This window comes from Octopus bimaculoides, chromosome 1, assembly GCF_046866305.1.
Source record: "Octopus bimaculoides isolate indiv1 chromosome 1, ASM4686630v1, whole genome shotgun sequence".
NCBI classification, from domain to species: domain Eukaryota; kingdom Metazoa; phylum Mollusca; class Cephalopoda; order Octopoda; family Octopodidae; genus Octopus; species Octopus bimaculoides.
This window is the reverse complement of record NC_142928.1, coordinates 110161151-110174968: the sequence shown is the minus strand read 5'-3', so window position 1 is coordinate 110174968 and position 13818 is coordinate 110161151. Positions and strand designations below refer to the sequence as shown.

Here is a 13818-nt window from a genome sequence, read left to right as displayed (position 1 = left end):
TCTTATTGTGAAACAGAGTGAGTAATTTCTACTATGTAACTTGCATTTATTCTCCCTTTCATTTTACCTATCTGTTTAGAATAGTCTATTTAGTATTCCCTACAATAATTGGCTTTAGGTTACTGTAATAATCCATTAGAAAACGAGACAATCATTGAAGATTTCATCTATAGTTTCTAGAAAGTATTTTAATAGTTGCAATAAAGTATTTAGTGTTTGTTTTTCTATGCTTTTGTCTTCTAGTAAGTATTGGTTTGGTATGGGATACAGACCGTCCAAGTGGAGATCTTGTCTCTGATGTTTTAACCAACATCAGAACATCTATTGTACTCGAAGATGTAAGTATAAAATTGTGATTATAATTTTGTTTCCCCTCTCCCTTCAAAATATTTTAAGTCTCATTGTTTTCTTTTATGGCTTTCTGTGGCTTTTATTTAGTTTTATTTGTAAATTTCAAGATGTCTACATTCAGTTTTCATAGCTGAAGAATACATTCCTCCATTTTCTGGTGATTAGGATTTATTTTGAAGGTTGTCTGAGGCAAGTGAAATCAAAATCAAATTCGATCACTGGCATCTGTGCTTGTGGAGCGCTAAGAGCATCATCCAAGCGTGATCGTTGCCAGAGCAGCTGACTGGCTTCCGTTGTTGGTGGCACATAAAAGACACCATTCGAGTGTGATCATTACCAGTGTCGCCTTACTGGCACTTGTGCCGGTGGCACATGAAAGAATATTCAAGCAAGGTCATTGCCAGTGCCGCTGGACTGACTCCTGTGCAGGTGGTATGTAAAAAACACCATTTGAGCGTAGCTGTTGCCAGTATTGCCTGATTGGCCCTTGTGCCAGTGGCACGTAAAAGCACCCACTACACTCTCGGAGTGGTTGGTGTTAGGAAGGGCATCCATCTGTAGAAACTCTGCCAAATCAGATTGGAGCCTGGTGCAGCCATCTGGTTCGCCAGTCCTCAGTCAAATCGTCCAAACCATGCTAGCATGGAAAGTGGACGTTAAATGATGACGACGATGATGTTTCAAATTTTGATACAGGACCAGCAAGTTGGGGGGGAAGGGGTAAGTCTGTTACATCAAACCTAGTACTCAGCTGGTACTTATTTTGTCGACCCCAAAAAGATGGACAAAATGTTGCTAAGCATTTTACCTGGCATGCTAGCAATTCTGCCAGCTTGCCATGACACTTTAAAAATACCTTACAATCTTGGTGTATTGCAAAAATCAGCTTTTTGGAACTGCATGCATACTGTGTAAAGTAGTGTCTGTCTGAGGTCCTTGTGACTTGACAGACAGTACAAACCCTGGGAAACACAATATCTTCAATCTACAATATCACCACATTGAGTACTGTTGACTTCTTTAATAATAATCATAAAATCTTACCTTGATAATTCTTACAAAAGCTGTCCAAATATAATGTAACGAGAAATCTCATAAGTAGCTGAAGCTGTATGTGGCTTCAAAATTGCTAAACCTCATCTTATCAATATTTCTGTTTGTTTCCATTGCACTTCTCCTAAATCATTGATAGAAGAGCATATTAGTCAAATTCTGCTCCCCTTAGATATTGTAGACATTTGGTAAAAAAAATATTGTTTATAGTTTCACATTCTGTACTATCTAGTTCTCTTTATGCACTGTGCTAACCTTTATCCTAACAGCAAGGAAATAATGTAAAACTAGCGTTTTATTAGGTAAAACCTGATAGACAGTTGAACACTGGACTACATGCATTACAATAGGCAGTAGTGTCCTGATAGGTTCCATTAGCAGATGCTGCAAGGACTTTCATATATCAATAAAATTTATAAATGAGATTTATCATTCAACTATTAGACAATTTACTTTGTTCCCAAGAAAGAAATGAATATGTCTAATGGATAAAAACACTTTTGCTTATTTCTGTTAATCCTCTGTAGATGTTCCATTGTTCCAAAATCAGAGACCTGGCTCAACTGCATTTAGTTGGTATTGTCTGTTACTATGGGAAACACTATTCTACCTTTGTCTTCCATTCAAGAGATCGGTCGTGGTATTACTTTGATGATGCCACAGTTAAGGAGGTTGGTAATCAGTCTTATGTTTTTGTTTTGTTTGTTTAATTGTAATCCTTGATTTCTATTTCAAAAGAAGTTACTTGACAGTGATTGTGATAACAATGATAATAATGGTAGCTATAATAATTATTTATGCATTGTAGCCATTATAATCATTCATACAAATTATTTGTCATTATAATTATAATCACTTTTATTTCTAAGATAACCAGAAAAATAACTTTAATGCAGTAAACTTCAGCTTAAAAAGAGATAAAAATAAAACTCAATAACTCTTAATTTATAGAGAATATTGTTTTCATATTCATGTTGTAATTTATTTATATATTTATTTTTACAGATGGGTCCTAGCTGGGATTCTGTTGTAGAAAAATGTTGCCGTGGTCATTATCAGCCCCTTTTATTAATCTATGCCAATCCTAATGCTACTCCTATTAATGTTGCTGAAGCCCCTCGGAAAACTGTAATGGCTCCGGGTTACAATAACTGTAAGTATGTTTTCTACATGCCTTTTGTTTCTACCTACAATTATTTATCTAACCTAAAATAACTTTAGCAGCTCCTGGCTACAGTGGCTACTCTAACTCTTGGCTATAAAAATCGGGAGTGCATCAACTCATGACAGCTGCTGCATCAGTGCATCCAATCTCATTGTCAATGTTTGGTGCTGTGTCAATTATAACTTCAAAATATAACACCTGTGATGGTTCCACATAATAGTTTCTTCGACTTATAATGACTATTCAGAAGAAAACAATCTCTACTTTCAGGAGAAATAGTCACTACATCTGCTTTCTCTGTTTCATTTATCATTCTATCTTTCTTTATACACATTTTTCTCTCTTTGTTATTCTCTCTCTCTTAACCACTTCCCGCTGGGAACTAAATTCAGAGAATTACTTTCCATTGTTGTAGATTATAGAAATAAAAGCATCCCATTTTTACCTATTCCTTTCAATAATACATTAAGTCTAGTGCGGCAGCTGTTAACCCAGCTCTGTAATATTTTCTCGTTTGGCAATCAAAACCATCATCTGATACCAGCCATAGTAGTAACTGCTATGGTAAATTATGAATTCCTGATGGATTATTGCTGAATAAAACAGTTACAGCTCCAAAGATGAGCTGATATGATTAAAGATAGTGGGGTCAAATTGAAAATATATTGTTTACTTACCTGTCCAACCTATGCAAATTTAGAAAAATCAGATGTGATGGTGTTTATGTTTGTTATTTTATTTATATTGGTATTAAACCTCCACTAATTTTCAAGGAGTAGCTATTGTCACTTGAGTCATCTCAATATATGCCCAATATTCAATTTATTGTCCCTGAATAAACAGTAGGTAAAGTCAACCTCAGAGGCATTTCAACTGATAATGTAATAGAGATGTAGTTTAATACAGTAAGGCATTCAGTTTAGAACACTACTTCTGTTACTCCACTGATTTTTGTAATTATGATAGCTATTATAATAGTTATTTGCAAGTTCTATGGAAACCCCTCATTTAAAAAGTATTATTATTTTGAGGCATACGAATGTGGTTCTTCATATCATTGCTTCATTATGTTAATGATATCAATTGTGACTTCAAGACTAACACTTGAACATATGTATGAAAGTTAGTGGGAACAACCTGAATGATATAGATTCTCAGTTATTTTGAACTTTACATGCAAGCACAATAAGTAACATAATACTTGATATTGCTAGCATATTCATACTGATAAAGACATTAATATGGACATTAATTTCTTTATTTTGATAATTTCAGCCTCAACTGGTGCAGGTATACTTAGAAGTCAATCAGCAGATATCCGCCGAGCAGTTACCCCTACACCAGACATGCACTGCTACATAGATCCAACTTTTCAGCATAGAAGATCTATAACACCAGGTCCAGAAACCTATTATCGATTAAAGGATTTAGACAGGGATTCTGTAACATCAAGCAATGCTGAACATCAAAGACAAGCTAGTTTTCTGACAGCTGTTTCAGGATCTGATGATACAGCATCCAATCATTCAAGTGTTAAGAGTTTTCCTTTGGATTCAGTAAGTTTGATCCGTTCATTGTCTCCATCTGTGAGTAATCCATCATCAAAGCCAAGCAGCATTGCATCAGAATCTGTTGACCAGAACCTGCTAGGAGAGTACATATGTACCGAAGGAAGACTCCAAGCTTCATTTTATAATTCATCCAACTCAAACAGTTGTAATGGTGGAGTTTACAATGTTCAAAGAAGCAACCTGTCTGACTTTTCAGCTCAAAGACGTTCATCTCCATCATTGAGGGATAAATCTTTTGAAAATGTCCATTCTGAAAACTTTATAACTGAAGGAAGTACACCAAATGATTTTGGGTATAGAAAACCTATAGATAGTCATGTTCTTCACTCAGTTGATTCTAAATATCGTGATGTTACGAGTCCACCAAGAGACACTTATAAAACACAAAGTAAAGCTTATGATAATATTAAACACAGCCACTTGATTGTCAAACCAACTGTACAAAGTACGCAGCAAGACAATTATTATGAGAATATTAAATGTGCTGGTCCTTTGCATTCGGGTCTAGCAACATTACCAAGAAATAAAGATTCAGCCAAGGAAAAGAAACAGTTAAGCCAACAGGCACAGTTATCTTATTCTCGCCCATCAGTCTCTCTAAAATGTCAGACTCCACCAAGATTTGAGAATGGACATCAATACAACAGATATCGTTCTAATCATCCCAGTTTTAATCATTCTTCAAATAGCATTCCAAAACCAGGAAATATGATCAGAAGTATTTCTGCTCATTCACTGGCTTCTCCTAATAATGAAACTTATGTTTCTAAAGACAGAACATATAAAATTCCTTCCCAAGACCATGAAGACAGCTATAGCCAGGAAAACTATATTGATCGTAAAACTGTTGAGCATGTCATGAAGAAACTCTATACAAAGCCACCAAAAGGTACAATTAATGGCTTGCGTCATTCTAACAGAATCAAAGAAAACTTGAATGGCTTGGGAAATATTGCCTCGGCAACTGAACTGAGTGAAGCACTTACACTTGAAATTCCGTATGATAGGGTATCATTAGAATCTCAAAGGGATTCAGGTTATGGAAGCAGTGACCGAAATAGTTCCAGTTCATCAAGTAGTATCACTATGGATCCTTACGGCCAATATTTGCCTAGCAAGGGTATCCAGTCACTTTCTCTATCGGAAAATCAAAAGTTTTCCTCAAATGTGGAAAAGAATAGTGTTTATTCTGGATTTGCTGGAAATATAGGTAACAGAACAGGCAACAAAAACATGTACCTTGGAAGGAAAGGTAGCATTGACAGTATCTTAAACGAGCCTCTATATCCAAGTAATACATTTTTAACAGATCTGATCTGTGAGAATGTTTCAATGGATATTAAATCTTCTTTAATGCAACAAGGGAAAAAGATACTTCCTGACAAACCATTAAGTGGACATATTGTACGAGGTAAGCAAGTGCTTTTTTTTTTTTCTTTTCAAGTATGTTCACTTTTAAATTGGTGATATGCAGCCAAGTTTGTTCTTACTAGTGAGTTTGATTTCTTTATTCTTCCATGTGAGAATTTGATCTTGCTATTATAGACAAACCATTCTCTAATTTTCTCAGTTGTTCTCAGTTTTTCTACTGAATGGTAGGAATTGTCCAGTGCTTAACTCCAATATTTTGCTTTACCAGTGACAAGAACTTATAACTTCAGTTGGAATGTTTTGGACACTGAAATTCTCTTTAAAATTCCTGATATGTTTCATGATGATTGACCTGATAATTATCAAAACTTGCTTACTTATGTTATTCATGTCACTGCAAAAGGTATGAATATCACTACCTCCCATAGGAAACAATTATTATTATTGTCTTGTTTGTTTCAGCAAACTGTTTCCATAACATGGTTATGGTTTTGTTACTCTATAATTTTTTTGTTAATTTGAAATTCAGCTGTTATTTTTTCTCATATTCTGTTTTGATTGATCTGCTGGGAGCTCAATTACAAATATTTCTTTGTTAATCGCAATTTCTGAGATTTACCCCTGCAATTAAAACAGTTTTTATTGACGAACAGTCTGTATTTTTGTTGTGGCTAATAGTTTTTCTGTTGTGTTGCTTAATCAGTATCTTATCATTTTTGTATTTTGTATGATAGGAATTTCTCATATCTGTTTCTCAAAGACACAGCAGTATAATATAATTTTCAAAATATTGTTATTGATACTGTTGTTATAAAGGCAGCAAGCTGGCAGAATTGTTAGAACATCAAGCTAAATGCCTTGCAGTATTTCTTTGTTTATTATAAATTCTAATTTCAAATCCCACCAGAGTCAATAAAATATAGTACCAGTCAAGTACTGGTGTCATTGTTGTCGACTAAGCCTCACCTTTCAAAATTGCCTTGTACCTAAATCAGAAAGCATTATTGTTGTTTTCATTCATTCAGAATTTTGTTGTTCTGTTGGTATTAGATTGTTAGATATCAAACTGAATACTGCAACCTTAGGTATCTTGCGCCTTTCTTATAGTCCTTGCTGTACTAACCAATCAGAATTCTGTAAAGTAAAAAAATTCTTGATAGCTAACATCCTCAGTCAGCCATTCAAACTACTTGTAACTATTCTTGGGGCTCTTATTATAATTGGGATAATGATAACTTTATGAAAATTTCAGATTCTTTGAAGTTCATATTTCAGCTCCTGGTATTTTTCTGTTTTCTCATGTTCTTTTGTTTACCAGTCTCAAATGAAATGGGCAATCCTGTTTGCTTATCTATTTGAAATTTCATATCCCATAGTACAGTTACATGGTCATTTTCAAAAGAATATTTTGTTTTATGGTCATAGCATTTTTTTTCATATGTTTTTACAGATTTGTCAATAGCAATCTTGTCTCTAGTTCTCATAGACACTCTGAGCAACCATTATTTTGATTTAGAAACTATATGCAGATAAATGTCTTTTCTCTTTTTTATATCAAAAACGGTATCAGCCAAGTCTTCCTCATGTATCTTGTTCTGATTGCACAGCTACAATCAAACCTTTCATCTCTTTCTTTAACATTCTCTTTTTTCTTTTTTGTCCAACCCATGTTAGCAAAGAAAACAGACATTAAGTGATAATGATATAACTTCTGACTTTGAAACACTTCAATACTTTGGAAGACATGGGATGAGGTGGTCTTCCTGGGTCTACCTCTTCCACAGGTTCCTTCTACAGTTAGTGGGTGGCACTTCTTCATACAGCTGTCTTCATTCATACGTAACACACGGCCATACCAGCACAATCACCTCTCTTGCACACCACATTTGATGCTTCTTATGCCCAACTTTTCTCTCAGGGCACTTACACTCTGTCGTGTATGCACACTGACATTACACACTCAGTGGATCATACTAGCTTCATTTCTTTCAAACTTATGCATGTCCTCAGCATTCATGGCCCATGTTTCACTGCTGTGTAGCATGACAGTTTTCACACATGCATCATTACAGTCTGCTTTTCACCCTGAGCGAGAGGCCCTTACTTACCAGCAGAGGTAGGAATTCCCTGAACTCATTACCCACCCTCACCTTACTGACAGTGTCCCTGTATAGAGCTTGTGCAGCCACTTGTCTATCCCCAGTTTGCACATTGACCAGCAGATAAGGGATCGAGGGGGCTCTGTCAATGGCTTTCTCCAAGTCAACAAAAGCCAAGTACAAAGTATCTTTGGCTAGGTATTTCTCCTGCAGTTGCCTCACCAGAAATATAACTTCATTGGTGCTTCTTCCTGGCACAAAACCGAACTGCATCTCATCTAGATTAACTCTCTCCCTAATTAGTTAGGCTATGACCCTCTCTGTAACTTTCATCACCTGATCCAATAATTTGATATCCCTGTAATTATTTCTATCTAAAGCATCACCTTTCCCCTTGTAGCAGTTGACTATGGTGCTGCTACATCAGTCATTAAGTATGACTCCTTCATCAACTACCTGATTTACGATGCTGGTGACAAGACCATAATCCACACCACCCAATATTTTAAGCATTGCCCTGTTATAATAAAGTGTATTTGACTCTCATTAGCAGATGTCAATGATTTGAATAATGAGATTATAATTATGTAAAAGCTATTCTTTCGATTGTTTAGATTGTTTCATTTCTTCTTCTTATGTGTACTATTGTGTGTTAAGGTTTTTGTGTTAAATATGTTGATATACTTCATGTAATTATTGTGTAAATCACTTGCTAAAGGTATGAAAATCATTTTTCTAGATGCCAAAACTAAAGCAATTATTTCGCCACATCCAAATCCAAGTCCTGCCAATGGTAATGATTTGATAAATTTTAAAAGTGGCATCCAGAATAATATGAATTCCATGCAAGGAAACAAAGGTATACGTTTGTTTTTTTTTAAATTTTGTTTATTTCCGTTAAGACTCACAATCTTTGTCAATCTCCCATGAAAACCATCCATTCTACTCATGGCTGAAACTGAATTTTATCTCTAGGTTAGAAGTTAATTTCAGACCAGAAAAATACTAATCTTTCATCAAGTCTAGTTTGCTCACATTCACTTGACCCTGAGCCTCTCCCAATCTTCCATGACATTACAGTTCCCCTTGGTTATATCCAGTGTCATCTATTACCTGATTGGCATGTCTTTGCAGAGTCATCAATGTAATAATAACCATTTCAAGGCATCCAAAGTAGTGTCATTCACCAGCTCTTTCTTACTTCTCCAGATTTAGTATATGCTCCTGTTTTTGTGAATTATCTGTCTATTCTATCTTGACACTAACCTAACTATCTCCCCCCATTGATAATTTTCTGAGGAAGAACATTAGTAGGTAAAATAGTACGTCTCTAAGTTTTAATTCATTCTCAATATTTACCATTTTTTGTCCTCTTTTAGGCCCAACTTCTGAAGATGAATACATCAGGTATTGTTGTCTTCAAGCGGATAATATGATGGATAATTGCCTGGCAGCTGAAGCTAAAGGAGACCTTCGTTGTGCCATTTGTGATTGTGATAAAGCTATTGGTAAGTTCACACGCATGCTCTGCTCTATAAACTTCATTTATTAGTTAGTAACCTAAAATCACCAGGCACAAAATGAAGAAAACCTTCATTCTAGAGAAAAGCAAATTTGTTAAAGGAGGTTTTGGTGTATTTATTATATTTTTATAAGGATAATTTGATGAATAGTTCGTTTTCAGCTAGTTGCATGGGTTTGTTTCTTAGGCCCAATCTTTTTAGATATCACTAGACTAACATCTTAGCTAGAAAGAGAAAGGTGATGCAACTGCTCATTGCTCTGAAGACTGAGATTAGTTCGAGTACCCTGCAACGCCTGCTAATGTTGTTGGGGTGAAAGTAAAGATAGAATGAATGAATTTGCTCTAAAGAGAACATGCCAAATTCAAGAATCTAGGAGAAAAGAAATGAGGGTGATATTTGACAGGGAAGGGGTGTAGTCAGTTGAATGAATCTTCATCATTGTCATCATCCATGTTCCATGCACGCAAGGGTTGGACATCATTGTCATCATCATTGTTTAACGTCTGCTTTCCATGCTGGCATGTGTTGGATGGTTTGACTGAGGGTTGGCAAGCCAGATGGCTGCACCAGGCTCCAATCTGATCTGGCAGAGTTTCTACAGGATGCTCTTCCTAATGCCAACCACTCTGAGAATGTAGTGGGTGCTTTTTATGTGTCACTGGCACGAGGGCCAATCAGGTGGTACTGGCTTTGACCACACTTGAATGGTGCTTTTTACACACCACCGGCATGGCAGCCAGTCAGGCTTTTTATGTGCCACCAGCACAGGACCAATCAGGTGGCACTGGCATCGACCACACTCGAATGGTGCTTTTTATGTGCCACTGGCATGAGTGCCAATCAGGTGACATTGTCATCAGCCATGACAATGATTTCACTTGACTTAACAGGTCTTCACAAGCGCGGTTTATTGCCCAATGATTGAGGAGTATTCTTAAATGGGCTGGTTATGCTGCACTGACCACGGTTATGGTCTCACTTGGCTTGCCAGGTCTTCTCAAGCACCGCATATCTCCAAAGGTCTCGGTCACTTGTCATCGCCTCCATGAGGCCCAACGCTCAAAGGTTGTGCTTCGTCACTTCATCCCAGGTTTTCCTTGGTCTACCTCTTCCACAGGTTCCTTCTGCTAGGGTGTGACACTTTTTCACACAGCTATCCTCATCCATGCGCAACATATGACCATACAGCACAGTCGTCTCTCTTGCACACTGACTCTGATGCTTCTTATGTCCAACTTTTCACTCAGGGTGCTTACACTCTTTCGTGTATGCACACTGACATTACACACCCAACAGAGCATACTAGCTTTATTCCTTGCAAGCTTATGCATGTCCTCAGCAGTCACAGCCCATGTTTCACTGCTATGTAGCATGGCTGTTTGTACACATGCATCATGCAGTCTGCCATTTACTCTGAGCGAGAGGCCCTTTGTCAGGAGCTCTCTGAACTTTGATCAGACTATTCTTATTCTAGCAGCTACACTCTCAGATCATCCACCCCAGCTACTGACTTGGTCACCTAGGTAACAGAATCTATCAACTACTTCTAGTTTTTTCCCCTAGCATGTGACAAGCTGTTTTCTACACATTTTCAGTGTTTATTGCCCCTGAGCATTTGCCACATACAAAAACTATCTTTCCAGTTAGCCTTCCTTTGATATTGATAACCTCTTATATGTCCATAGCTTACACTGGGTACATCATATGGAGTTTCTACCTCCGCCTTTTCTACAGATTGAGCAGGGCCATCTACCTGAAGGGATTTGTGATTTGTTTGCCTTCCTACTTTTTAAGACTTTGGTTTTTGCTAGATTGACTCTAAGGCCCTTCGATTCTAGACCTTGCTTCCACACTTGAAATGTCTCCTCTAGTTCTGATAATTCTGATAGTGACTATTAGAGTAGGAACCTCCAGTTGTCTTTCACATCATGTGATGCCATATCCTCCTCTATTTTGTCAAAAGTTTCGAGTAATACGTCTCTAAATTTCTGTCCATTAGCAAGACCCTTAAGCTTCCAGACCCTTCTTTTCCATGCTGATCATCTTCTGGGCATCCATTTAGCCCTGATCTTGAAGTTGCTAGCTACTAATCTATGTTGTAGGGTGCATTCTTCACCTGGGAAAGTTTTGGCATTTATAAGTAGCCATCTTTCCTGTTTCCTGGCAAGGATGTAGTCAATTTGACTACTGTGTCCAGTAGATCGGTAGGTGAATAGATGACTGGCAGGTTTCCTGAAGTTAGTATTACAAACCATAAGATCATTTACACCGTAGAACTCCAGCAGCCTGGTCCCCTCCTCAATGGGGGAATCAAAACCATAGCCTCCATGTATGCCATGAAAACCCTTTGCATGTTGTCCAACATGCCCACTGAAGTTGCAAGCCACAAAGAGAAGGTCCCTATCATTTGTCAACGAGGTAGTCTGCAAGAGGGTGTCATAAAATCGATCTTTCTGTTCATCAGGTAGCCCTGGCTGAGGGGCATAAGCCAAGATAATGGTTGCCAACCCATGTTGTAACACTAATCTAATCTTAAGTATTCTATCACAGACTCTGACTACCCCGATTACCTTATCAACCCATTTCTCTGCAAGAAATATACCCACACCCTCGACCCTGTCAGTGTTCCCTGCCCAGAAAATCTTATACCTATGTTCTTTGCCTGTGAGGAACCTAGCAGAACTTCTCCACCTTACTTCTTGGATGCAGCACGAATCTACATGTCTCCGTTCAAGCATAACAACAATCTCACCAGACCTACCTTTCAGTGTGCCACCTCTGAGGGTGTGGGAGGTGTGGGCCCTTGAGACCCTGGGATGGGGGACAGCAGCATCACATTTAGCAGAACTCATAAACTTACAATAGCCTTCAACCTGCAAACACTGCACCATCATTTTATGCGCTACATAATCACTACATTACATAGGAGATAAACCCCATCATAACTACTTGATGATAATTATAATTACACAAATGATATCTATGATTGCTGAATTGAATACTAACATTATTTAAATGATGATTATAGTTATTCAAATAATAATTAAATTACTTAAATGTTAACGATAATTACTTACCAATGACTTGAAGGGTCTTGTTTGTTGATAATGCTTCTGCCAGCTGTTTGGTTCCATGGTGGGTGACCTGGTTATTTCTGATATCAAGTTGCTTGAGGTTGCAGTTAGCTTGAAGACCATCACAAAATACGATGAATGGTGTTTCCAGTATGCCAGAGTCATTCCATTCAAGACAGACTAGTCAAACAGTTGTTTGATAAATAGTCTGGGACTGCATTGTGCTTCAGTGTCTGTTTCATCATGGTTTCTTTGCTTTGATGTCAGTCCTAATGCCAATCACTTTACAGTGTGTCCTGGGCGCTTTTTTCATGGCCCGAGCGCTAGTGAGGTCACCATGCAATTTGTAAGACTAAAACTCCCTTTGGCTGAGTGGGCCGATAGTAGAGAGAGGTATATGGTAGGAGATGAGAGAAGAGGCTGTAGAGAAGCTACATGGCTACTCACGTTATAGAAGAAAGGGTGGGAGTATCCAGGATGGAACTGGAAAGAGAGAGAAACATAGTCATGATGAAGTATCAGAGTGATCTCCCAAAGTGCAAAGTGAGTGGAAACGAGTTATATTCATTGATTTGCAAGAAGATGAAAGGCATATTAGTGATGAAACAACTGGAAAATAAATATGAAATATACAGTATTGTCAGATAATACCAATGAATTTTAAAATGTAGTACAGGAGGTTTGTGTCAAAGACTGAAGTATTTACAAAATGTATTAGTAAATGAATTTTGTTTTACTAATGAAATAGATAGCTTTCTTTATAAAATGCAGATGGTAACTCATCACACCATTAATGTTGGCAGTCAGTCTAACAAAAGAAAATTATCAATAATCATTAACACCAAACTTAATGTTTCATTTTTATTGATATTCTACCATTTGATCAGCTCTGTAACTCGAATAGAAATAGAACTGATATCAGATGGCATCAGTACAGGCATGTTTTTATGGTTAAGAAGTTCATTTTGCAACCAATTGGATTCAAGTTTGATCCCTCTGAGCAGCACCTTGGGCAAGTGTACCTGCTACTACAGAGTAGGGTTGACAGATATCTTGTCAGTGGAATTTGGTAAAAGGAAATTGTGCCTGTCTCATTCTTTTAGCCTTTAACTGGTATAGTCATTGGACTGTGGCCATGTTGGTGTAGTCTTGAAGTGTTTAGTTAACCAGATCAAACCCACTACTTTAAGTCTGGTACTTATTCTTTGTCTATTTTTATTAAACTGCTAAGGATATACACCAAGGGACACAAGTTGTCAAACAGTAAGAGATAACCTTTGGCACAATTTTAATCTTCCATATTTACTCAGAAGGCATTGGTCAGTCCAGCGCTATAGTAAAAGATATTTGCTAAACATGGAGCACTGAGACTGAACCCAAAACCAAGATTTCAAAGTGATTTTCATTACATATATATTTCAACATTATATATCAGTAAGAGATGTAGACATTGTAGACATTAGCAAGACAACTAAAAGCTCAGTGTTCTTCTTCAAAAGAGGTCTTATGTGATATTGACAGTTAGAAATGCTCTCTTGTCCATCTCAACAGCTGAATATAAAATAGAAATAATTATATCTGTAAGTCTTGTATGTTACATATTTTGTT

The 13818-nt window shown here is 37.1% G+C and overlaps 1 protein-coding gene across 3 annotated transcripts in view; it reads left to right on the top strand.

The window, feature by feature from the left end:
• LOC106868481 (uncharacterized) overlaps nucleotides 1–13818 on the top strand; it is a 72056-nt gene that overhangs the window by 47356 nt on the left and 10882 nt on the right. For all 3 annotated transcript variants that reach the window (XM_014913768.3, XM_089356093.1, XM_014913767.3), the window contains exons 9-14: nucleotides 244–338; nucleotides 1932–2075; nucleotides 2410–2557; nucleotides 3845–5551; nucleotides 8350–8469; nucleotides 8990–9118. In XM_014913768.3, the coding sequence (XP_014769254.1) occupies nucleotides 244–338; nucleotides 1932–2075; nucleotides 2410–2557; nucleotides 3845–5551; nucleotides 8350–8469; nucleotides 8990–9118 (2343 nt within the window). The remainder of the gene's footprint in view (nucleotides 1–243; nucleotides 339–1931; nucleotides 2076–2409; nucleotides 2558–3844; nucleotides 5552–8349; nucleotides 8470–8989; nucleotides 9119–13818) is intronic.